This window comes from Canis lupus, chromosome 4 (assembly GCF_048164855.1).
Source record: "Canis lupus baileyi chromosome 4, mCanLup2.hap1, whole genome shotgun sequence".
Lineage (NCBI taxonomy): Eukaryota > Metazoa > Chordata > Mammalia > Carnivora > Canidae > Canis > Canis lupus.
Genome location: NC_132841.1, coordinates 67,298,657 through 67,322,927, shown reverse-complemented (window position 1 = coordinate 67,322,927; position 24,271 = coordinate 67,298,657). Strand labels below are relative to the sequence as shown.

General features: G+C 42.8%; 1 protein-coding gene and 1 pseudogene across 1 annotated transcript in view; one reads left to right on the top strand and one right to left on the bottom strand.

The window, feature by feature from the left end:
- CCL28 (C-C motif chemokine ligand 28) overlaps nt 1–13,260 on the bottom strand; it is a 30,446-nt gene extending 17,186 nt beyond the window's left edge. The window contains exon 1 of the mRNA XM_072824701.1: nt 13,000–13,260. Coding sequence (XP_072680802.1) covers nt 13,000–13,219 — 220 coding nt within the window. The 5' untranslated portion in view covers nt 13,220–13,260. The remainder of the gene's footprint in view (nt 1–12,999) is intronic.
- On the top strand, nt 7,322–8,684 carry LOC140632564 (MICOS complex subunit MIC26 pseudogene; annotated as a pseudogene).
- Nucleotides 13,261–24,271: the final 11,011 nt, after the last annotated feature.

Here is a 24,271-nt window from a genome sequence, read left to right as displayed (position 1 = left end):
GCAATGAAAGGCTTTTCTCCTTTATTTAAAAAAAATCTTTAAAGTAATCTCTACACCCAATGTGGGACTCAAACTCACTAGTCCAAGTCAAGACTCAGGTGCTCTACAGACTGAGCCAGCCAGGCACCTCAAGGCTTTTCTCCTTTATTACCTTGCTAAATGCCTAGAACAGTGCTTACCCCACCGTAAACTCAATACACAAAATTTAAATTACTATGATGGATTAATCTATTTTCTTCCTTGCCCTCTGGAGATAAACCATACTTGGTCATAATGTATTAATCGTTATACGATTCTGAGTTTGATCTGCTATTTATTTAGATTTTTACATTTATTTTCATAAACAAGATTTGTCCATTCTTTTATCCCCTAATATCAATCTTGAAAGTTTTGGATATTAAGGTTATATTAATCTCAACAATGCACTGGGTAGTTTTCTCTGCCATTCTATTATTTGAAGAGATTTTATAAGATGAGGATGGTCTGTTCCTCCAGTGGTTGGTAAAATCTCTGAAACCATCTAGGCTTGGTGTCTATTTGAAGGAAATGTGTTCAACTCTGATTTAATTTCTTTAATAGTTATTTGTTTTGGGGGGTTTTCTAGGTCTTCTCTGCTCAATCCCGGTATCTTAGTTTTCTAAGACATTGTCCCTTTCATCTACAATTTCTAATTTATTTTCACTGAAGGCATTCGGAAAACGCCACCTCATTATTTTAAGTTAAAGCCACTTAAAAAAAAAAAAAATTGCAATGCACAAAGGCCATCCTAACTTTCCTAAAATCCCTGGGGAGATAAAACTCCCAAGTAAAAGATGCTCTCCCTGCACTTGGAGGAAGGCATTTTTATCACCAGAGGGCGGCACTTCATCCCTTTGAGTCAGCTGGTGCTCCTCTACTCCAGGGGAAGTCGAGGCCGAGAGAAATCTGTACAAACCAACTCTGTTAAGCGAACCCTTATCTATCTTCCTGGTCACCTCGCCCAAGTCCCTTTGGTCACTTTTCCACAATTTACCACTCTGTCCAACTTTATAAGCGTTGATTCAAACTTCTTTGGGTCTTCATTTCCTTTTTTTTTTTTTTTTTTTTAAAGATTTTATTTATTTATTCATGATAGTCACACAGAGAGAGAGAGAGAGAGGCAGAGACACAGGCAGAGGGAGAAGCAGGCTCCATGCACCGGGAGCCCGATGTGGGATTCGATCCCGGGTCTCCAGGATCATGCCCCGGGCCAAAGGCAGGCGCCAAACCGCTGCGCCACCCAGGGATCCCGGGTCTTCATTTCCTTATGAAAGCTGCTATGTCAATTAAAACTTACATAGATTTGTATGCTTTTCCCTTTTTAATGTCTTTTGTTACAGAAACCACCCGTCAAGAGATCCTGGTAAGGGTTTTTTTTTCCCTCCCCTACATTACAAAGTTGCATTGCGTTTTTTTGCAGTTCGGGTTTGTTGTTTTTTTTTCCCCATTCTTAATAGGGTTTGAAGAGGAGGTTCTCGTGCAAAGTAACCGTTTAAAGCTTGGATCTAAGTAATACACGACATATTTATAAACTTACAAATATCATGTTTTGAAGCTAAAAACCATTTGATCCAGATTAAAGAAAAAAGATCACAGTACTCTGAAAAGTGGAAGTACCACTTATTATAACAGGTGGCATAGCCTAAGTGCATTTATTTAAAACACACGCACGAAAAAACAATTAAGCGTTCAACCCAAAAACCTACAAGAGAAAAATCAAGAGGACCCTGAACCCAAACCAAAGATGGGAAAAGACAAAAGCGCGACGTCGCGGCGCTTTACGGCCGTCGCGCTCACGTGTCTGCGGTCATGGCCGTGTGGGAGGAGAGGCCGGGAGCTGGACACTTGGTGCTGGAGCCGGAGCCCAAGCCGGAGCCCAAAGAGGAGGAGAAGGAAGGGCGGACGCAAGGAGAAGCGGGTGGTGTTCCTCGAGGCATACTGAGGCCACATCCCGCCGCTCCTCCGGCCTCTGCGCGTGCGCAACGGGCACGGCGCCGGTGGCTTTTCAGCTAGCCCGCGGTGGCGCGCGCGGCGCGGGGAGAGGACGTTCCGGAAGCAGCGGCCCGCGTCCAACGAGGGATACGCCCAGGGGCGGGGCCACGGCCGGCCCCTCGCGCCAGCCTCTTCCGGGAGGGCGGCCGGAAGTGCGTGCGCCTGCGCGGCGCGGCCTGGGCCCTCGGGAGCCGCTGGGAAGCCCGGCCTGCACCGCCTGCCGACGCCTGCCCTTCAAGGAGCTGCGGGAAAATTTTAGGGTTTTTTTTTTTTTTTGAAAAATTTTTTTTAATTTTAGTTTTTTGAATGATCTGTCAGTTTCTGATGCGGGTATGTTAAAAAAAAATCTCACTATTGTCGAGATTAGGTCGGATTTTTTTCTTATGGTTTGGCAGTACGTGTCCGCTGGGCTTATATTTCAGACGCACGCAAGGGCCCTTCTATCCTCAGCGGGGATTGGAGTAGGGCGCTAGCCTCAGGGGCAGTTTTCTTTTTTTTTAAGATTTTATTTATTTATTTTTAGAGACTTATTTATATTTATTTGCTTATTTTACAGAGAGAGAGAGGCAGAGACACAGGCAGAGGGAGAAGCAGGCGCCGTGCAGGGAGCCCGACGCGGGACTCGATCCCGGGACGACGGGGTCACGCCCTGGGCCGAAGGCAGATGCTCAACCACTGAGCCACCTGGGCGTCCCGATTTTTTTTTTTTTTTTTTAAGATTTTATTTATTTGAGAGAGAGCATGAGCGGGGGGAGGGCCAGAGGGATTGGGTGAAGCAGGCTCCCCCGTGGGGGCGTCCCCTGGATGCCGGGATGCCACGGTCATGACCCGAACGGGAAGCCGGTTAACCCACTGAGCCCCCCTCCAGGCGTCCCCCAGGGGAAAAATTTGACATGGGTGCCCCAAAAAATTCAGTAGTTGAGATTAAATAATATTTTAGGCAATATTTTTAAAAATAAAAGTTCATACCAAAAAAAAGTGTATGACGAATAAAATACAGTTGACCGTTGAACAACGTGGGTTTAAAGGGTGTGGGTCCACCTCTGAGGATTTCTTGTTGATAAATGCAGTGCCCTAGATGTATTTTCCTCACGATTTTAACATTTTCTTTAGCTTACTGTATTTTAAGGACATAGTATATAATACATGTAAACATGCAAAGTACGTATTTATTAGCTGTTATTGGTAAGCTTCTGGCCAATGGTAGGTTACTAAAGCTTAATTAACTTAGTAGTTAATTTTTGGGGAAGTCAAAAGGGATTTTGGGGGTTTGGACATCCCCTACCCCTGGGATGTTCAAGGATCAACCTTACTACAATTTTATTATTTTTAAAAAGATTTTATTTATTTATTCATGAGAGACAGAGAGAGGCAGAGACACAGGCAGAGGGAGAAGCAGGCTCCATGCAGGGAGCCTGATGTGGGACTCGATCCTAGGTCTCCAGGGTCAGGCCCTGGGCGAAGGCAGGCACTAAACCGCTGAGCTACCCGGGCTGCCCCTTACTACAATTTTAAATAAAAACAAAATTTGACCCTGCACTCTTAAGGCAGTCTTAGGTGTACCTTCTTGGGGAACTGATACTTTTTATCCTCCTGTGAAATTCCTCTAGTCCTATTCCAAGTTTTTGCCTATGTTCTACTTTTCTGATACCAATATTGTGACACTAAATCTTTTGATTAATTACTTACCCACCTTATTTTGTGTTTTCTTCTTATCATCCTTTTTTCCCTCCTTTCCTTGGTTGGATTGATCAGTTTTCTACATTTCCTTCATTTTATTTTTTATTGAAAATTTAACCTGGATTAGGTCAAGGAAAAACCCCCTTGGGAAAATATCAACACTGGCTCACACACATTTTTTGAGTTTGAATCATTCCAGCAAATTTATTATTTTACTAATGAAAGTGATTGCCAGGTCAGTAAAATTCCATCAGCGTTTGTGGAGCACCTACTTGGTGTCTTTCATTGTTCTAGGCACCAAATATACAAAAATTAGGAAGTCCTAGTCCCTGCCCTCAGGATGCCTCCAATAGCAGATGTTTGTCTAACGTTCTTTCAGGACCTCCTTACTGCATTTGACATTGGTACCCATTCCTTCGTGGACACTCTCCATATCCCTGGTTGACAAGACCTTAATCCCTCCTAATTGTCCTAATACTGAGAAATTACATTCTCTGCTCTGAATTTCTCCTTTGCCTTCTCCTCAATAGTTGGCATTCCTCAAAGTTCAGTCCTTGACCTTCCACTCTTCTTTCAGCTCACGTCTTCTGATGCTTTGAGTTATTATCTCTATCAGTAGCTTTAAAATAATCTGTCTACTTTAGCCTCTACCCCAATAATCCTGACATGTATTCAACTGCTATTGAACATACACTTGAATATTCCACAGGCTCCCCTAACTTAATAAATCCCTAACTGAAGGCATTATTTCTTACCACTGAAAATCTTGTTCCTTTTCTCATCTCGTTTAACACTCATTTACTGCTACCCAAGCCAGAAACCCATGTCATTCCATCCTGCATTCCCCATGGCCAAACTCCTGTGTGTTTTACTCTGTTTCTCAGAACTGTCTCCCTCCTTTTCATTCCTTTATTCCTGAGTTCAAGATGTCACTAATTGTTTCCTTTTTCCCAGTCTTGTTTTTGTCTCATGTGAATCTGTGGTCCCAGAGCATCCTATGCTTTGCTATCTTTATCATATATAAAAAATTAAGAGTTTATATGACTGTCTTTTGACTGTGAGCTCCCTCAGTATATGTTTGTATACATGCAGCACAATACCTGTTATTAGTGCTAAATAAATGCCTCGAGCTGAACTAAGCTCTTTTGTCTTATATATCATTGTATTTTGTTTTAAGGCTTTTAATGCTATAAAAATTAATTTTGGGGTAGCCTGGGTGGCTCAGCAGTTTAGCGCCACCTTCAGCCCAGGGTGTGATCCTGGAGACCTGGGATCCAGTCCCACATCAGGCTCCCTGCATGGAGCCTGCTTCTCCCTCTGCCTGTGTCTCTGCCTCTGTGTGTGTGTGTGTCTCATGAATAAATAAATAAAATCTAAAAAAATTAAAAATAATAAAAATTAAAATTTTCCTTTTTTTTTTTTTTTTTAGGAAATAAGGTTACCTATATTTGGTCAATGTCTTAAATCTCAAATGTCCTTAAATTACACAATGCTTTTCAGAAACATTATCCCTCCACCCTCACTCAAGTAATTAGGGGTCAATTCAATATGATAAATCATTTGCCCATTATATTTAATAATTTAAAGAGATTAGTATCTCATTAAAGCATTAGTTTGTCTTATTAATGAAAGTGTTATTGCTATTGTTTCTGTTGGTTTGGGGTTTTGTTGTTAACAGCATTTCCAGTATTAAGTGTCAGAGATTTGGGTGGGTGATTTGCCATGAATTTCTGTCCCTGATTTGGTTCCATCTGTGACCCAATTTTGGATCAAGGCTTTAAAGATTTCCCGCTCAAGATCTGTCAAAATGAATACTAAAGCACTACACATCCAGTCTGTGATATAAAAATTAGATTTCGGGCTTTAAGGATATGATTCTTTACTATAGAGAGGTTAACGAGCTTCCTCTCTTACTTACATGTATTGTATAGTCTCCTGCCACTCAAAGTGTGGTTCCCAGAGCTGCAGCAATTGCATCACTTGGGGACTTTTTAGAAATGCAGTTTGAAGGGCACCTGGGTGGCTTAGTGATTGTCTGCCTTCGGCTCAGGTTGTGATCCTGGGGCCTGGGATCGAGTCCCACATCAGGCTCTCCACAGGGAGCCTGCTTCTCCCTTTGCCTATGTCTCTGCCTCTCTCTCTGCATGTCTCTCATGAATAAACAAATAAAATCTTTTTTAAAAATGTAGTTCGAAAAACACTGATATAAAGAACACTTTACAGAACACAGTAAAATAGAAACAGAGCAAAGGCTTGTGCTATACTATTGTGGAAAGGATTCCCAGGCTAAAGATAAAAATAATTAGAAAGATTCACTTGCCTGCTGACAGTATCTCGAGTTTGAGTGCCATTTAAGAAGGCCAACATGTAAATAAACAATGTTTTGAATGTGTTTGGTTAAGGATACAGTTCCCTAGTCTAGTGGACTTCACATCTTAATGGAGCCACATCACACTGGATGCCGACAAATGAAGGTGTCCGTCGATGACACCGAGGAGGCAGGAAGGGCTCACCAAGCAACGGCACATGGAATTGCTCTGCCCAAGTAACATCCTCCTGGATACTTTTCAGAACCTTGGCATCATATTTAGGTAATAGAGAGTGAATCAGGTTTTTTCTTTACCTTAATAGGAAGACATTTGGTCACTAGTACTTCTCACAGCATGGACACTTGGAGGGCTCGGGGGATAGTCCTGAAGGGGATAGGAATGACATTGTGCCAGAGGGACACACCGGAAGGCATTACTGTACATTACTTAAGCATATGGAGACAAGCAACCAGATTCAATCCCTGCCTTTACCACTTTCTAGCTTACATTGGATGAGTTAATTCTCTGTCTCATTTTTATCTGTAATATGGGGATGGTGATAGCACCTACCTCATGGAGGTGTTATGAGGATTGCATGAGTTTATATACTTAAGTGCTGAGGACAAAGTAACAACTAGCTGACAATAATTAGAAACAAAACCACATTGCCTGCCCCATAGTAAGTATCCAGGTGTCAATATGAAGTGTTTGTGAAGTGTGCCCATTGTCCGTTTACTCCCCTCAGCTTCAACTTCATCCTTAATTGTCAATTCTATAAGATTAAGATGAGCCCTTTAAATATTTTTCCTTCACCAGCTGCCATGATGTCAAACTTTGTCAGTAGGGGACCCTGGAAAGGCCTTGCAGTGAGAAGGGGTTTTCCCTCCAGGCTCCGGGGCACTCCTCCTCAGCTGGCTCACGCAGGCCCCACTCCTGCCGTGCTGCAGCTCCTCTAGCACCAGGCTCTGGGAGCGGGCGCGCAGGACAGCGGCAGCACCCCCTCAGGCAGCTGTGTGGCTGAGTGCCTCCAGCAAGACACCTCCCTTGAAGAACCTGCCTCTGCAAACTGGAGGGCACACCAAGTGATTTTTTTTTTTGCCATTTGGTGAGCCAAGGCTGTGTCTTCTCCAACGAGGTCTGAATCTCAGCTGGGCTGGGAAGGGGTACAGGGTCCCTTCCCTTGAGAACCCCGCTTCAGGCCTACCCATATTAGTCCTACATTATCAGCCCTACCTATCCCTGTACTCTTTAGAGTTCTTTTACCTCTTTCTAGCCTATATCTTGTTACAGTTAGTAATTTGATATATTAAACTTTCCCTGTCCAAATTTTTGTCTGGTTTCTGTGTCCTAATAGGACTCTGACAGATAATGAATGAGTCAGCGGAACTTCAACGTTCCAAATTATTCCCGGAAGTTTGTACGTTGTCTATAAACTTTAAAGAAATGACTATGTGTATTAAAAAGCTATACTCTTATATATGATTAATTAAATAAGAAAATAGTAGGACCCTGCTGGAGCCACCTCTGCCAGCAACATGTTCAAGGTAATTTGGAGGTCTGTGGGGCCAGCCAGCCTGAGTCTGCTCACCTTCAAAGTCTATGCATCACCTAAAAGGGACTCACCTCACAAAACTTCTGTGGAAGGTTAATGAGCTTTCACTCTACTCGGTTCCTGGGGGTTAATCTAAATATGTGTAGGAGCCAAGGACCCAACTTGAAGAAAGCATTTCACATCTCCCAATATTATTGCAAGCTATATACAAGTTGGTGTCAGGAAATGTACTCACAAACCAAGGTTCAATGGGGGTTAGCTATGAATATCTCCAAAATGCACCTCCTGGATTTTTTCCAAGACTTGGTGTTATTGGCTTTGCTGGCATTGTTGGACTTCTTTTGGCTAAAGATTCAAAAACAAAGAAGCTGGTATATCCGTCCGCCTGAGTTCCTGGGAGTAGCTGCCTCTCTTTATTATCCACAACAAGCCATCGTATTTGTCCAGGTCAGTGGGGAGAAATTGTATGACTGGGGTTTACAAAGATACATAGTTGTAGAAGATTTGTGGAAGGAGAACTTTCAAATGTTATAGGTAAACATTGGAAACTCCATGCAGTAAACAAATATTTCTATTGAAAAATGGCAGAGAAGTCAATACTGACTTGTATAGTAAATTGGCTTTCTTCTTCAGGAAAAACTATACTAGGCTTCTTTGTTTTCTTGGGTGATGCCATACTGCAAGTGGACTAATTGGAAGTCCTTTCACCTAGAGATAATGTCCAGCATAATGAGAACTCCTTATTCTCATGTTGCTATTTATGTACATAATTAAAATTCCAAATTAAAATATAAATAAGAAAATAGTAAGTAATGTGTAGACAGTGGTTCTTTTTATGCTTTTAAAAATCTGTGTGAGGGTTGCCCGGGTGGCTCAGCGGTTTAGCGCCGCCTTCGGCCCAGGGCCTGATCCTGGAGACCTGGGATCCAGTCCTACGTCAGGCTCCCTGCATGGAACCTGCTTCTCCCTCTGCCTGTGTCTCTGCCTCTCTCTCTCTGTCTCTCATGAATAAATAAATAAAATCTTTTAAAAAAAATCTGTGTGAATGTGTGGGGGTTCATATATGTAAATGCACAGAGTCCAAAGTGACTCTTCCCAGTCTTGCCAGTATTTCTCAAGCTGGGTTTCCTAGGAGGGGGCCTATGGGTGTGCTTTCAGAGTTCATGAACTCTCCAGACAATTCCTAACTTTTGGTATGTCATCTCAATCATAATCTTTAAATAGAAATGTTCTGGATCTTCTGGAAGACCATCTTAAAAGAGCATTTTCAGGACATTCAAATTGTACTTATGTTTATGCTAGTGTTGTTATCAAAGTCAGACCCCACCTTAAAAATGGTCCCAGGTCAGTCAGAAAAGAACAGACTGGAATCTCATACTGCATTCATGCTAAGGGAGGACTCCATTATATCACTGTGGTTCAAACAGAAAAAAAGTGATGAGGGAAAAATCGCTTCTCATTCTGAACATGGTAGTATATGCACATAAAGCTCAAAATCTGCATCTTAAGAATCGGTGCTATATTCATGTTTGGAAGGATAATGTTAGTTTTGGCCAAACGTTAACTATTAATTTAAATTAATACTATTATGTTGAAATATTCTTGGCTTCCTGGTTGTGTTTTTATTTAAATTTTAAATTTATTTTGGGGTTTGTAACTGGTTTAATGTTTATATATCAAATAACATAGGATAATAATTTAAAGGTCATCACTGAGATTAAAAGTGACCCATGTATGACTCAGATTTGAGAAGATCGTTGGTATATCATACTGCTTCTCCAGACATAGAAAAGGGTTTTTAAAAACCCCTGAGGGCGCCTGGCTCAGTCAGTTGAGTGGCAAGACTCTTGGCTGGGCACAGGTCTTCATCTCTGGGTAATGGGATGGAGCCTGCCTCGGGCTCCATGCTCAGTAGGGAGTCTGCATGAGATTCTCTCTCTCTCTCTCTCTCTCTCTCTCTGCCCCTCTCCCTAAATAAATAAAATCTTTTTTAAACATTAAAAAAAATTTAAAACCCTGAACTACATTATAGATATGACCGAGTTTTTGAACCAATCTAGATACGAGGGGATCCCTGGGTGGCTCAGCGGTTTAGCGCCTGCCTTTGGCCCAGGGCGTGATCCTGGAGTCCCGGGATCCAGTCCCACGTCGGGCTCCCTGCATGGAGCCTGCTTCTCCCTCTGCCTATGTCTCTGCCTCTCTCTCTCTATCATGAATAAATAAATAAATCTTTAAAAAAAATCTAGACGCTTAATCTAACAATGGTATTGAATTCAGGGAATGCAGGGTGTGAGGTTTTTTTTGTTTGTTTTTTTTTTTTAATTTATGATAGTCATAGAGAGAGAGAGAAGCAGAGACACAGGCAGAGGGAGAAGCAGGCTCCATGCACCGGGAGCCCGACGTGGGACTCGATCCCCGGTCTCCAGGATCGCGCCCTGGGCCAAAAGCAGGCGCCAAACCACTGCGCCACCCAGGGATCCCCGGCATGTGTTTTAATGAAAAGGTACAACAGGGGAGAAATTGAAGGACAGGTTATTGGGCACATCATGTCAGGCCCTACAGGGACCACTCCTGGTGAAATGGAAAGTCCCAACTGTTCAGAACAACTTCAAGCACAAATGTATATTCTTGGTAACCCTCCCTACTGAGTCTCCTATGATTAGAATAGAAAATACAGGGCACCTGGGTGGCTCAGTTAGTTAAGGGTCTGATATTAGCTCAGGTCATGATTTCAGGGTCCTGGGATGGAGCCCCACGTCAATCCACTGTCAGGCTCCACAGTTGGCAGGGAGTCTATTTCTCCTTCTCCCTCTGCCCCCACCCATGCTGCCTGTCTCTCTCAAACAAATAAAATCTTAAAAAAAAAAAAAAAAAAACCCAGAAAATAAAATTTTCTTTTAGGATGCAAGCAGCAAGTCCCTAGCAAGTATCTGTGTAAGAAGGAGCCATATTTTGAGAAAAACAGGTTGCCCGAAGGAAGTCAGTTTGGGACTCTGAAGCAAAACCCCCCACCTTGCATCTGTTGGACACAAGCAGAGCCTTACTCTAAATGTATATAGTGAAAACAGCCAGGCCCACAAAGCCCGAGATTGTGGCTTTAAGTAATCTGGTCAGGGCACTGAGAGTGGAGGAGAGACCTTTTTATAGACTCATTACTGAGTTCTGGGAGCCAGCAGCCACGTCAGCAGGTATAGAGCTTGCCCTCCTAACTTTGGGTAGGATCCAAGCCTTTTAATTGCAGGTAAGTCAACTGCTTCCTGATGTATGCATAACACTTTGGGAATGCCAATTACTGAGCCATAACATTAAAGTGGCCAATTATGGCACCATTAAGACAATGCAACAGTTGATGCCTGTAAGAACAAATCCTATTTCTCAACGTCCCAAACTGGCACAGACCACTTCCCCAGCCCCAACCCCAGCCTGTGGCAATTGCCAAAGCCACCTATTCCTCAGTATTCCAGCTTCCCGCCTCCCTCCCCTCCTGCCCCTGCCCTCCCATGGGGCACGTGGGACACAGAGATACCCAATGGAAGTCTTTTGAAGAGAGCAGCTGGTTGCCCTTCTCAGTTCCACGATTGCTCTCAGGCCTGCTTTTGTGTATTTTAACCTGACGTCGCTTATTTTTAAATGGCAGAGGGTTGGCGCTTCTCAGACATTGTGATTTTCTGGTGGCCCAAACTGCCTGAGGAAAAGCCCTGGGAATAACCCAGAAGGCCACTGTGGGGTCTCCTCAGTTCTTTCTTTCTTACCCGTCACCAACTGTTCCTTTTTCAAACACCTCTGTGTTTTGCTGTCTCACCCACTCTGCCAAGACTGGGCCCCCTGCGAGGCTCAGCCCTGGGTGTCTGGCAGGGGCATCCCTCGTCACCCACCCCCCGCCCCCCACCTGCCCTTCTTTCCCTCCTCTCCTGCAAGAGAGGTGCTGCTCTTGCTGCGGGGACAATTGAAAACAGGTCAGGAAGCTGAAAGGGGAAACCTGCACTTTGATTCCAAAGCTTTATGTAAAAAAAAATTTGCATTGCCAAAATCAGGTATAAAGCCTTAGCTGGTAAACCTTTGAGAAACCGTGAAACTGAATCCTACAGTTTCAATGGTGAATTTTTCTGAAAGTAATTTTACAGAAACCTATAAAATGTCACACTTGTGTTTTTGTCTTGATAAGATAGATGGATAGAAATAAATAAGAGATTATCCAGATTTTTTTTTTTTTTTCTGTGCTCAGTAATATAAACCCAGTACTTTGGTGCACGACACTGGCTCCTAAACAAATGCCTACAGGAACCAGGCGCTTCATAGAATGTAGCCAACTTCGGTGAAGGACAGAGGGCTAGTCTGCTCTAGCCAGTTCTTGCCAGGGGACATGGAACCACTGTTGCCAGCTGTGATTTTTCAAGAGAGACTTTACAATCCCAGTTTGTGTGTGTGTATGTATGAGAATGTGTGTATTAAATCTGCCAGTTTTTACATGTTGGCTTAATGTTTTCAAAAGAGGACCAAACAGAACTTTTATTTCACCTCTGTTCTGGGTTTAGAGAATCTATTCAGAATGAAGTTTCAGAAAAGAAGACTGGGGAAAAGAGTCAAATCAGTCAAGTATTAAGTACTTATGTTTAGGTTTTCCTAAATACAGTAGGAAACATTGCCTCCGAGTCCAAATGCAGTTATAATCTCTGTATTATGCTAGCAATCCACAATTGAAGTTCTCCTTTTGATATAATTTGTATGGTTCAATCTCCCTTATCCTGCATCCCCCCTTTTTTTGAAAGGCCTACTTATTTATTTGAAAGAGAGTGAGGGAAGGGGCAGAGGGAGAGAAGCAAACTTCCCACTGAGCGTGAGCCCCAAGTGGCGCTCAATCCCACCACCCTGACACCCCAAGACCACATGACCTGAGCCAAAATCGAGTCAGAGGCTTAACTGACTCAATCACCCAAGTGTCCCTGGCCTGAATCCTTTTTTCATTGTCGGTTTGAAGTTGTGGTTTTTAGCATTCATGGGGCTGACTTTGTTGCTTACCAAACCCCTAACCCAGAAGATCAAGTCTGTCTTTCTTCCAGGAACATGCACATTTGTATCCAGTGGAGCAGGTTAGGTGAAGGAGGAGACAGATGAGTAATAGGGGCTTTCCTCCAACCTCTACCCGGGGATTCTCTAAGATAACTGTTGTCAGAAGAGGAAACACAGCTCAAAGGTCCAGGATGGAAGGCTCTCATCCTCCGTGTGGCAAATTATTAATATTCCTGTTCAAAGGAGGTTCCATCCTTGAAGATCAGGGACTTAAACCCATGCCACTCGCTCATAGGTAAATGGAAATTCCTACCTGAATGCAGAGATCAACCTTCCTGCCCCAAAATACCACCAGCACCTCATTCCTTCCAGCTCCATCTTGGGAGGCAGTGCCTCCTCTTTCTGCTGGAGGCTTACAGAGCCAGCACCCCCACTCACCTTCTGAGGAGGGAAGGGCCACACAGACAGCCAAGGCCACGAGAGCGAGAGTGAGTCCTGTCTGCTGCATTCCTGTCTCCCTCACCAGCCCAGGCTGCTCTGCAGGTGAGGCTGGACGATCAGGAAATGAGGCTGAAGGTGGCCTTGGGTGCCCAGAGTGTGGAGGAAAATGAAGCCAGGGAGCCCCGCCCCCGAAGGTGCTGGGGTACCTATTTCTCATGTTTCTTTCCTTGAAACAGGCTCTTTCTGAAGACCACACCTGTCCAGTCTGGCAATGCCAGCGGTGAGCTGGCAGTTGGTGAGGTCATTGTGAGTTGGGGGTGTGCAACAGAATCACTTGGGAACCACTGAAACATAGTGATCTACTCACATTCCTCCACAAGGGGGCTGCTGCTTCAAATCCTATAAATCAGGATTTGAAGCAGGGGACCAGCAATCTAAAATCTTTGGAAGCTCCATAGGTGATTCTGATGAACACTTCTATTGAAAACCATCTCATAAAGGAATCAGAGTTTTTAAGTAGCTTGGTGAAACTAAGAGTTTCTGGTTTCGGGGACAAGGGTGACAAGTCATAAAAAAAAAAAAAAAGAAACATTATCTGGTGAAAAGATATGGAAAAATTCGACCCCACTCTGGTCTTGGTTTACAGCCAAATTGTTTCCAGTGGAGCTGTAGTTTATTTAGGAGGAAAGTAAGATAGGTAGAAAGGCCTCTTCCCTCCAGGCTATGCCTCCTGGAAAAGAGAGGCCTAGAGCAGGTGTGACCAGGACTAAGGAGGTGGGGATTCTAGCCCAGGTTTACAGCTAATTAGCTTTGAGAATAAGACCATAGGGTAGATGAGGAAATTGGATTCTAATCCCGCCTTTTCTATTAACTGGTTGCATAACTTCAGAATATGTACTTAACTTTTCTGTAAATAAGAGTCAGACTGGACAGTCTCCAAAAACCTGCATACTTCCTCTATAATTGCTCTGTTTCATGCAGTAGCCTTTGTCCATATGTGGTCCTTGACCATTTGAAATGTGTTAGTCCAAATTCAGGTGTGCTACGAGCACAAAATACACACTAGATTTCAAAGACTTAGTACAAAAAAATCTAAAATATCTCATTAATATTTTCATATTGATTACATGCTGAAATGTAACTGGATATGAATGCATTTGGATATATTGAGTTGAATAAAATACTATCCAAATTAATTTCACTTGTTTCTTTTTCACTTTTTTTCATATGCCTACTCAGAAAATTTTAAGTTACATATGTAAGCTTACATGATACCTGCTTTGGGCAGTTGCTTTGTAAGGTCAAGAGCTCGAGGTCAGAATTGTCCCCCAGCTGTCAAGATGTGGTACTTAACCAAGCCCCAATGTCACCATCCAGAATAGCCATAAAAAAGAATGAAATCTTGCCATTTGCAACAACATGAATGGATCTAGAGGGTATAAGGCTAAAAGACATAAGTCAAAAAAAAATAATAATAAATAAATAAAAGACATAAGTCAGGGAAAGATAAATACCATATGGTTTCACTCACGTGTAGAATTTAAGAAATGAAGCAAACAAAGAAAAAAAAGACGAAAAAGCAGACTCTTAAATGCATAGAACGAACTGGTGGTCGCCAGAGGGGAGGCGGGTGGAGAGATGGGTGATATAGGTGATGGGGTGAGGAGGACAAAGAGCATGCTTATCATGAGGAGCACCGACTAGTGTGCAGAAGTCTTGAAACATTCTGTACACCTGAGACTAATAGCACAGACTGTTCGTTATACTTCAGTTTAAAAAAAACAAAAACTGGGATCCCTGGGTGGCGCAGCGGTTTGGCGCCTGCCTTTGGCCCAGGGCTCGATCCTGAAGACCCGGGATCGAATCCCACATCGGGCTCCCAGTGCATGGAGCCTGCTTCTCCCTCTGCCTGTGTCTCTGCGCCCCTCTCTCTCTCTCTGTGACTATCATAAATAAAAATAAAAAAAAAATAAAAAAAAAAAAACAAAAACTTTTAAAAAGAAAGAGAAGCAGGGGCGTCTGGGTGGCTCAGTTGGTTAAGCGTCTGCCTTCGGCTCAGGTCATGATCCTGGGGTCATGGGATCAAGCCCTGCATGGGGCTCCTGCATCAGTGGGGAGTCTGCGACTCCTTCTCCCTCCACCTGCTTATACCCTATCTCTTGCTCTCTCTCTCTCTCTCTCTCTCTCAAATAAATAAATAAAATCTTTAAAAACAAAACAAAATAGGAAGGCTGGACTCAATTTTGATGAGCCTGGCATTAGAGCCTGTGTACTTACTCTTCGGCTCTTATATGCTTGTCTATTTGATGGGCCTGCCTTTGTTGCACCGGGTGCCTGTTCTGGTAGGGAATGTCACCAGGGGCCTGCCAGGACGAAGGCCTGGGGACAGAATGCAAACACTTGGACACACCACTGGGGCTTCTTCCTAAGTTGTCTCGGGTGGTTAGCATTTTCCTTCTCCTTCTCACTTCTTCCTGGGGGCCACTGTGTTGAGATGGTGTTATAACAGGCAGCACTACTGCATTTACCACCTGAAATCACTCAATTACCTGGGGCAAGGCTGTCAGGTCAGCGTGCTGGTGAAAGGCAAGGCTGCAGGAAAACCCGGTGCTGTGTTGTTATGTAACTAGAATGAGAGGCATGCTGGGCAGAGCCGTTTGTCTAGAGCGAGGGCAAATGGGAAGATGGAATTATTGCCTGGGGAGAACATGGTGCAAGCTACAGTTATGGGGCTTGTGCGTCTGTGTGTGACAGGGTATTCACTAGCAGACATGGGCCAGAATTAACTGGGAAGGAGTCTCAAAAGAGTGAGATCAGAACAACTGATTATTCAAATATTTTTATCTGGGCTTGGAGCTTCTACAAAATCAAATGAGGAGGAGCCTGGGAAATGTGTGCCTTGAGGACCTGGCGGATAGTTGGAGGGTAGAGCCATAGAAGGAAACAATTTGAGGACAACCTAAAACTATGTATAGTTTTGTGTTTTCCATTGTGAAACATCCCTGGCTAAAGATCCAGGATGCAAACTTTATTTATTTATTTTAAAGATTTTATTTATTTATTCATGAGAGACACAGAGAGAGAGGCAGAGACATAGGCAGAGGGAGAAGCAGGCTCCATGCAGGGAGCCGATGTGGGACTCGACCCCGGGGCTCCAGGATCAGGCCCTGGGCTGAAGGCGGCGCTAAACCACTGGGCCACCGGGGCTGCCCGGATGCAAACTTAAAAAATTTTTTTTTTCTCTTAATTATATTGGGAAAAAAGCAAATCATTTCACCTCAAAGAAAAGTATAAACCTCAGACTTTCATAAAAATGCTTGGTACCATCCATGCTCTAGGGAAAATGACCAGTGGATTAGGAAGATGAACAAGATTTCTGAATGGTAGCTTCCACAAAATAAAATACCAGTGAACTTCCCTTGAAGGTTTGTCTTCAAAATAAGTGGATGGACTATTCTGAAAATGATGTCAACACGTATAGGTCTTAGGAGAATTTACAATTTAATGGATCCCTTCCATGAATCATCTGGTGTTGAGACTAATTACCTTTTAATATGTGTGATATTTGAGTTTTGATTTGTAGAAAATGGCTTTGATGGAACAAGGCAGAGCCAAACAGGAATCTCATCTTAAAAACTGGGCTCCAAGTACTTTAAGGCAGGCTCTGAGTTATGATGTCTAGTAATTATAGTCTATCTTTTCTAACTACAAAACTGTATTAGGTCCGTTGTAGAAAATTTGGAGTGTGCAAAAAAGTATAAAGAAGAAAACTGTTTAAATATCCAGAAATCAGGGATCCCTGGTGGCGCAGCGGTTTGGCGCCTGCCTTTGGCCCAGGGCGCGATCCTGGAGACCCGGGGTCGAATCCCACGTCAGGCTTGCTGCATGGAGCCTGCTTCTCCCTCTGCCTGTGTCTCTGCCTCTCTCTCTCTCTCTCTGGGTGACTATCATAAATAAATTAAAAAATAAATAAATATCCAGAAATCAGCTTTATTAACCTGTGGTATATATCCTTCCAGTCTTCTATGAAGATACAGTCATTCATACATTGAATAAACCTTGACTGGGGCTCTCTTATGTGCAAGATGTTGTGTTAAACAGATGGCAAGCAAAGGGGCCATAGTCCCTAGTGCAGGGAGGACCAGGCTATTAAGCAAGCCATAACAATATTCTGTGAAGTGCCAATACGGACAAGGACAAGGCTTATGGCACTCAGAGCAGGGACGTTTCACCCAGTCTGGAAATGAACCGGCTCAAAAAGAGGCTTTTTTTTTTTTTTTTTTTTTTGAGTAGGCTCCATGCCCAGCATGGAGCCCAACATGGGGCTTGAACTCATGACCCTGAGATTAAGACTTGAGCTGAGATCAAAAATCTGACAGTCAACTGACTGAGCCACCCAGGCTTTTTAACTGTTGCATAGTTTAGTATTTCATAATACAGAGGTATTGTATTTTATACAATACCTACAATTTATTGTACTCATCTCTTAATACTGCACTTTTAGACGTGGATTTTTTTTTCATTATCATAAATAATTCTTCATTGGACCACTTCTATAATTCAAACCTTTATACTCATTCTTCAGAATAAATTTTGAAAAGCAGAAATGCATAGTTAAAGGCCACAGTTAGGGGATCCTTGGGTGGCTCAGTGGTTTAGTGCCTGCCTTTGGGTGTGATCCTGGAGACCCGGGTTTGAGTCCCGCGTCGGGCTCCCTGCAGGGAGCCTGCTTCTCCCTCTGCCTGTGTCTCTGCCTCTCTCTCTCTCTCTCTCTCTCTCTCTCTGTGTCTTTCATGAATAAATAATAAAAAAATAATAAAGGCCACAGTTATTGGAAAGGCTTTGGTACATACTCAGACTAAGCTGAAAATTTTATGTATGTTTTTCTCCAATACTCTGGAGAAAGTACATTTCTCCAGTACAATTTTCCAGTGTCCTGCAATGATAGCTCTAATTATATAAAGCAGGGATGCCTGGGTGGCTCCGTGGTTGAGCATCTGCCTTTGGGTCAGGGTGTGATCCCAGGGTCCAGGGATTGAGTCCCGCATCGGGCTTCCTGCATGGAGCCTGTTTCTCCCTCTTCCTTGCCTCTGCCTCTCTCTCTGTGTGTCTCTCATAAATAAATAAATAAAATATTTTAAAAAATAATTATATAAAGCAAATAATGTGCTTTACAATGGTGGAGACACCCACCCAGGCATCCCGATCTCAGTGTCTTCTTAAATAAATATTCAGAAATGGAACTTCTTGTGATGCCTGGGTGGCTCAGTGGTTGAGTGTCTGCCTATGGCTCAGGGTGTGATCCTGGAGCCCTGGAATGGAGTCACACCTGGGGCTTCCTGCAGGGAGCCTGCTTCTCCCTCTGGCTATGTCTCTGCCTCTCTTTCTGTCTCTCATGAATAAATGAATAAAATCTTTAAAAAAAGAACAGAGGGATCCCTGGGTGGCGCAGCGGTTTGGCGCCTGCCTTTGGCCCAGGGCGCGATCCTGGAGACCCGGGATCGAATCCCACATCAGGCTCCCGGTGCATGGAGCCTGCTTCTCCCTCTGCCTGTGTCTCTGCCTCTCTCTCTCTCTCTCTCTATCATAAATAAGTAATAAAAAAAAAAAAAATAAAAAAAAAAAATAAAAAAATAAAAAATAAAAAATAAAAAAAGAACAGAAATTGAATTTCTCAAAGGTATCTCCATTTAAATCACTTTTTAATATACATTGCCAAGTTATCTCAAACTGTTCTAAACACCTATGCGTGTGCCTCTATCCTCCGGGAGAGTAGGGCTTAGTGAGGGCAGGGCTTGTATTTTATTCATCATTCTATCTCAGTGCCTGGCTCAGTGCTCAGCAAATACTCAATTTGTCGAATGCACAATGAACTGGATTATTCAAATAAGTAAGCCTTCACTACATGGGCAAAATCTTGTCAATGTGGCCACAGAAGTCTACAATTGGTCCTCTTGTTCTTTTCTGAGTATCTATAACCTAATTGGTAATAATATTTTAAATGTTTATTTCTCAGAAGAATTGTTTTCTATACCATATAGAAAACAAAAAAATATATACATAGAGTTTTCCTTAATGCATAAGAATGATTAGTTATAAAAATATATATCATCGGGATTTACAGGCTTTAAACCAGGACCAAGGGCAGTGAGTGTGTGTGTGTGTGTGTGTGTGTGTGTGTGTATGTGTGATATTTCAGAAATCTGTATTCTTGGGGCACCTGGGTGGCTCAATGGTTGAGTGTCTGACTTCATTCAGCTCAGGTCATGATCCCGGGGTCCTGGGATCAAGTCCTGCGTCAGGCTTCCTTCAGGGAGCCTGCTTCTCCCTCGCCTGTGTCTCTGTCTCTCTCTGTCTCTCACGAATAAATAAATAAAATCTTAAAAAAAAAAAGAAAAAAGAAATCTGTGTTCTTTAGAAACAAGATAAAACATCTTCTAGCTGAGGTGGCTTCTAGGAGAGCCAAGCCAGGCTGTGGTTTCATGATTTACACTCTGTAGTTAATTAAATGTGTGATAGGGTTGGGCATCAGATATGCCAAAGTAAACAGGGAAGAAAAAATGCAGGACTAATCAGTGGGAACAGAGTTTGAACCTAGAGCCAAAGTAGGGAATTTCCCTCGTCCTGAATTTCTTATTCCTGGTTAACAGTTTAGTTTCCTTTTCAGACTTAAATGTATAACTTTTATTTTTTAGCATCCATGGTTTCCAGATATATGAATAATCCAAATTCATTCTAATATTGTTATCAGTTTTATTCTGAGTATACTGAGGCACAGAATTTAGGTGACTTGACTAGATTAGTCAGTAATTGGGAATCCTAGAGCAGAATACTATCTCAGTCTAATAAAAACAAAACAAAAAAATGCCCCCAGAAAATCTTTAAAAGGAGAGCAATGGGGCAGCCCAGGTGGCTTGGCACCGCCTTCAGCCCAGAGTGTGATCCTGGAGGCCCGGGATCGAGTCCCGCATCAGGCTCCCTGCATGGAGCCTGCTTCTCCCTCTGCCTGTGTCTCTGCCTCTCTCTCTCTCTCATGAATAAATAAATCTTAAAAAATAAACAGCCATTCTTCAAAAACAAAAAACAAAAAACCCAAAAGCTAGAACACCTGTGAGAATTTAATATATAATAAAGCTAGCAGTTTACATCAGGGAAAACTGTGGATTAGTCAATGAATGTTTTGAAACAACTGGTTAACCATATGGAAAAAAGTTAAGTTGAAACCTTAAATTTCAGATGTATTTAATATCTAACCTGAAGAATGAAAATATAGAAGTATCCAATGGAAATACAGAAGACTTTTTTTGTTGCTAAGTTTTGGGGCAGGGAAAGACTTTATAAGCATGAAACAAGACTCAGAAGCCAAAAAGAAAAGAACGAAAAATTTGACCATACAAAAAAAAAGTGAAATTCCATCATGGAAAAATGAAACTCAATAAAAGACAAATGACAAAACGTTGTGTGTGAGGGGGTTGCCTGGCTGGCTCTGTCAGAGTAGGTAACTCTTGACCCCAGAGTCATGAGTTTAAGCCCTACGTTGGGTGTAAAGATTACTTAAATGAATAAATAAATTAAAATCTTAAAAAAAAGTCATGTGTGGGCAAGAGGACATTTGTAAGACAATAGACAACAGACAGGGCTGTTACATAAAGAGATCTTGTGTATCAATAAGGAAGAGACCAGTGACTTAATGGGAAAATGGGTTGTGGCTTTGAACATGTAGTTCACAGAAATCAAAAGGCTTATATTTTCTTAATGCTTGACATTATTCAAAATTTCTTATATTTTCTCAATGCTTGACATAATTCAAAATTATTTAAACAAAAATAAAAACAACAAAATGAAACACATTTTTCACCTGCCAGACTGGCAAAGACCAAAGTGTTTCATATTACATAGTGTTAGCAAGTATTTACTTATATGTAGGTGGTAGAGGTGTAAATTGGTACAAAGTCCTAGGACATTAATTTGGCAATATCTGTCAATTTAAAATGAAGATATCCTTTGACTGAAGACTTTCACTACATACATACACACCACACACAGAGGCATGCACATGCTTATATATGTAGAAGATTTCTGGAACAATGAGGCACAAGTTCTTATTAGTGGTTGCCTCTGCGAAGGATAAAGATCTGGGGTGGTAGACAAATCTCTTTCATTTTATGTACATTTTTTATGGTTTGAATTTTTACTAATTATATTAGTTTTCTATTGCTGAATAACAAATTAGCACAGAACTAGTGACTTCAAACAACATCTGTTTTTTTTTTATTTATTTATTTATTAGCTCACAGTTCCCATGGGTCAGGAGTTGAGTGTGACCTAACCACAAGGATCTCACTAGGCTGCAATCCAAGTGTCAGCTGGGGCCACAGTTTCATGTGAGGCTCCCAGGGTCCTTTCCCAGCTCATGTGGTAGCTGGCATTCACTTCCTCACAGTTGTTGAACTCATGGTGGTTTCTTCTTCATGGTCAGCGGGAGAATCTCTGATCTCCAGATTGTCTTTTAAAGAGCTCACCTGAGGGGATCCCTGGGTGGCTCAGTGGTTTTGCGTCTGCCTTTGGCCCAGGGCGTGATCCTGGAGACCCGGGATCGAGTCCCGCGTTGGGCTCCTGGCATGGAGCCTGCTTCTCCCTCTGCCTGTGTCTCTGCCTCTCTCTCTCTCTCTCTCTCTATCATAAATAAATAAAAATAAATCTTTGAAAAATATAAAATAAATAAAGAGCTCACCTGATTAGATCAGACCCACCCAGGATTATGGCATCTTTGATTCACTTCAAGTCAATTTTAGGGACTTTAACTACATCTGCAAAATTCCTTCCTCATTGCCACATTCTGTTGGTTAGAAGCAAATCACAGGTCCTGTCTGCACCCAAGACAAGGGTATTGTACAATGGCATGGTTACCAGGAAGCACGAGTCACCAGGTTCTAGAACACCAGTTCTACCTACCGCACCGATATGACCAACTATAAAACCACCATCACCACCGCACCAATATCTAACACTTCAGTAGAGCTTCTTTCGTAGTGGGCACTATTTCAAACATTTTGCATATATGAGGTCACTCCATGGCCAGGGCAATCCTATGAAGCAGAGCTCTTCCTTTTACAATAAGGAAACAGAGGCACCAGTTTAAATAGTTTGCCCAAGGTCATAGGGCTTATAAGTGATGGAGCTAGCGATGCACCTCAGGCAGTCTATGTTCCCAGTACTGTGTTCCTTGCTACACTCTGTGTACATTTGGCAAGTACGCACAGTGGCAAAAAAGGATTCAATGTTCCGATACCTGAGGCTACATAACAAATATGCCAACACTTGTAGCTTAAACCACCACAGCATTTGGTTTGCTACTGAGTCTGCTTTTCAGGCAGGGGATAGCTCACATCTGCTCCACTCAGCATCACCCGGAGTGGTTTGAGACTGCAACCTGGAGTCACCTGGAGGGGCCCACTCCTGCAGTTGATGCTGGCTATTAGCTGAGAATCTTAGCTGTACTTATGCAGGCCTCTCTGTGTGATTAGTTCACCTTCCTCACAGCATGGTGGTGGGTTCCCAAAGGCAAGCACCCCATGAGTGAGAGAGCAAGCCAGGGAGAAACTGTATTGCCCTTTATGACAGGAATTTATACAGGTTCCCTTCTATTGCATTCGATTAATTAATCAGGATAGTCAAAAAGTCCTACCCAGGTTGCAGGGCAAGGAATAGATTTCATTTCTTAGTTGTGAGTGGCAAGGTTCTAGAAGGACATGAGGACCTTAAATATTGCTGTCAATCTTCCACAAAAGATCGATGAATTTATTTCTCTATCTTAAAGCTAGCCTGCACTCAAACCACCCCAACAATTTAGCTTTCAGATGCTTCTTTTCAGAAGCATCAAGAAAAAAGCCCCACAATCTTAAATGATAAAAATTAATGTCTTTCTTTTTCCTGTTTTTATACTCCTAGATCATCTCCCTTAAGGTAGAGAACAAATGAAATTTTAAGCTCCTCCCAGGTCTTCACTGCTAGCTTTGATTCTGAATACTATTTTCTTTCTTTTGGCTGACATTTCAGGGAAGATTCCTGAGGTATGACTATCTAGAACATGTCAGTTTTTATTTTCTAAGAAAATAGGGAAGGATGAAGTAATTATAACCACCAGTCATTCTTTTATTCAACAGAATGAACTTCCATCTTGCATTAAGCACAGCCCTAGGGAAAAGAGTAAAAGATGCAATGACTCAGTCCTCAAAAAACCCATGCTGGGGGCAGGTGGGTGGCTCAGTGGTTGAGTGTCTGCCTTTGGCTTGGGTTGTGATCCCGGGGTCCTGGAATTGAGTTCTGCGTTGGGCTCCCTGCAGAGAGTCTGCTTCTCCCTCTGCCTGTGTCTCTGCCTCCCTCTCTGTGTCTCTCATGAATAAATAAATAAAATCTTTAAAAAAAAAAACCCACCAAAAAAATCCATGCTAGTGGAAGAAGAGAGAAAAAGAACAACAATTTCAAGATTAATTCCTATGGTAGGGTCCATTCTTTTCTGTTCCTCAAGGTGAGTCCTTTGTTATTCCCTCAAGCGCACAATCAAGACAACCACCCTTACGGGTCTTCAGCTGGGTCTTTGTCTTGTCTGGGACTGATGCTTCCCAGAACCCAAGTCCTCAGAAAGAAGGCTGCCATTGCATTCAAGTTAGTAAGGAAGTTCCTAAACTGTGTGCCAGAGCACCCTGGGGTGCTGAGATGAACTCATAGGGGGTGTCGTGGGATGTTCTAAGTTATTGAGGGAAACAACAGGCGTCTGTTGGACCTCACCCAACTACTACTACTAAGTCATTTGGATCTAACTAAACAACTGGAGATCTTTGATATTTCTTTTGGCCTAATGGTATGGTGAAAAAAATCACTGACATTAAGAACACCAACTCTCAGCCAAGAAAGTTTGGTAATTTCTAGAATACCTCATCTCTCAATTTTCCCAGTACTTATTCGCATTTTTCTTCAAAGTGGACACACACTATTTGAGCTGTTCTTTCTCCAGGACAAGGCCTTATCACCTGGGCGTCCTGCAGGGACTTCTCCCTGGGCCTTCGGAGGGACCCTCAGGCAGGCATCACTTCTCATCTCTTCCCACGTCTGCCTCTCCTTCTGTAGCCTCCTCCCCACAGCTTGCCTTCACCCCACGCTCTGCTCTGGCACCTCTCTGTGGGAATAATCAGGTCTCGATCCTCACAGGTGCCTCGTGGTGACTTGCAGATGTGCATCCCTGTCCTTGCCTCCCCTGCCCAGGTGT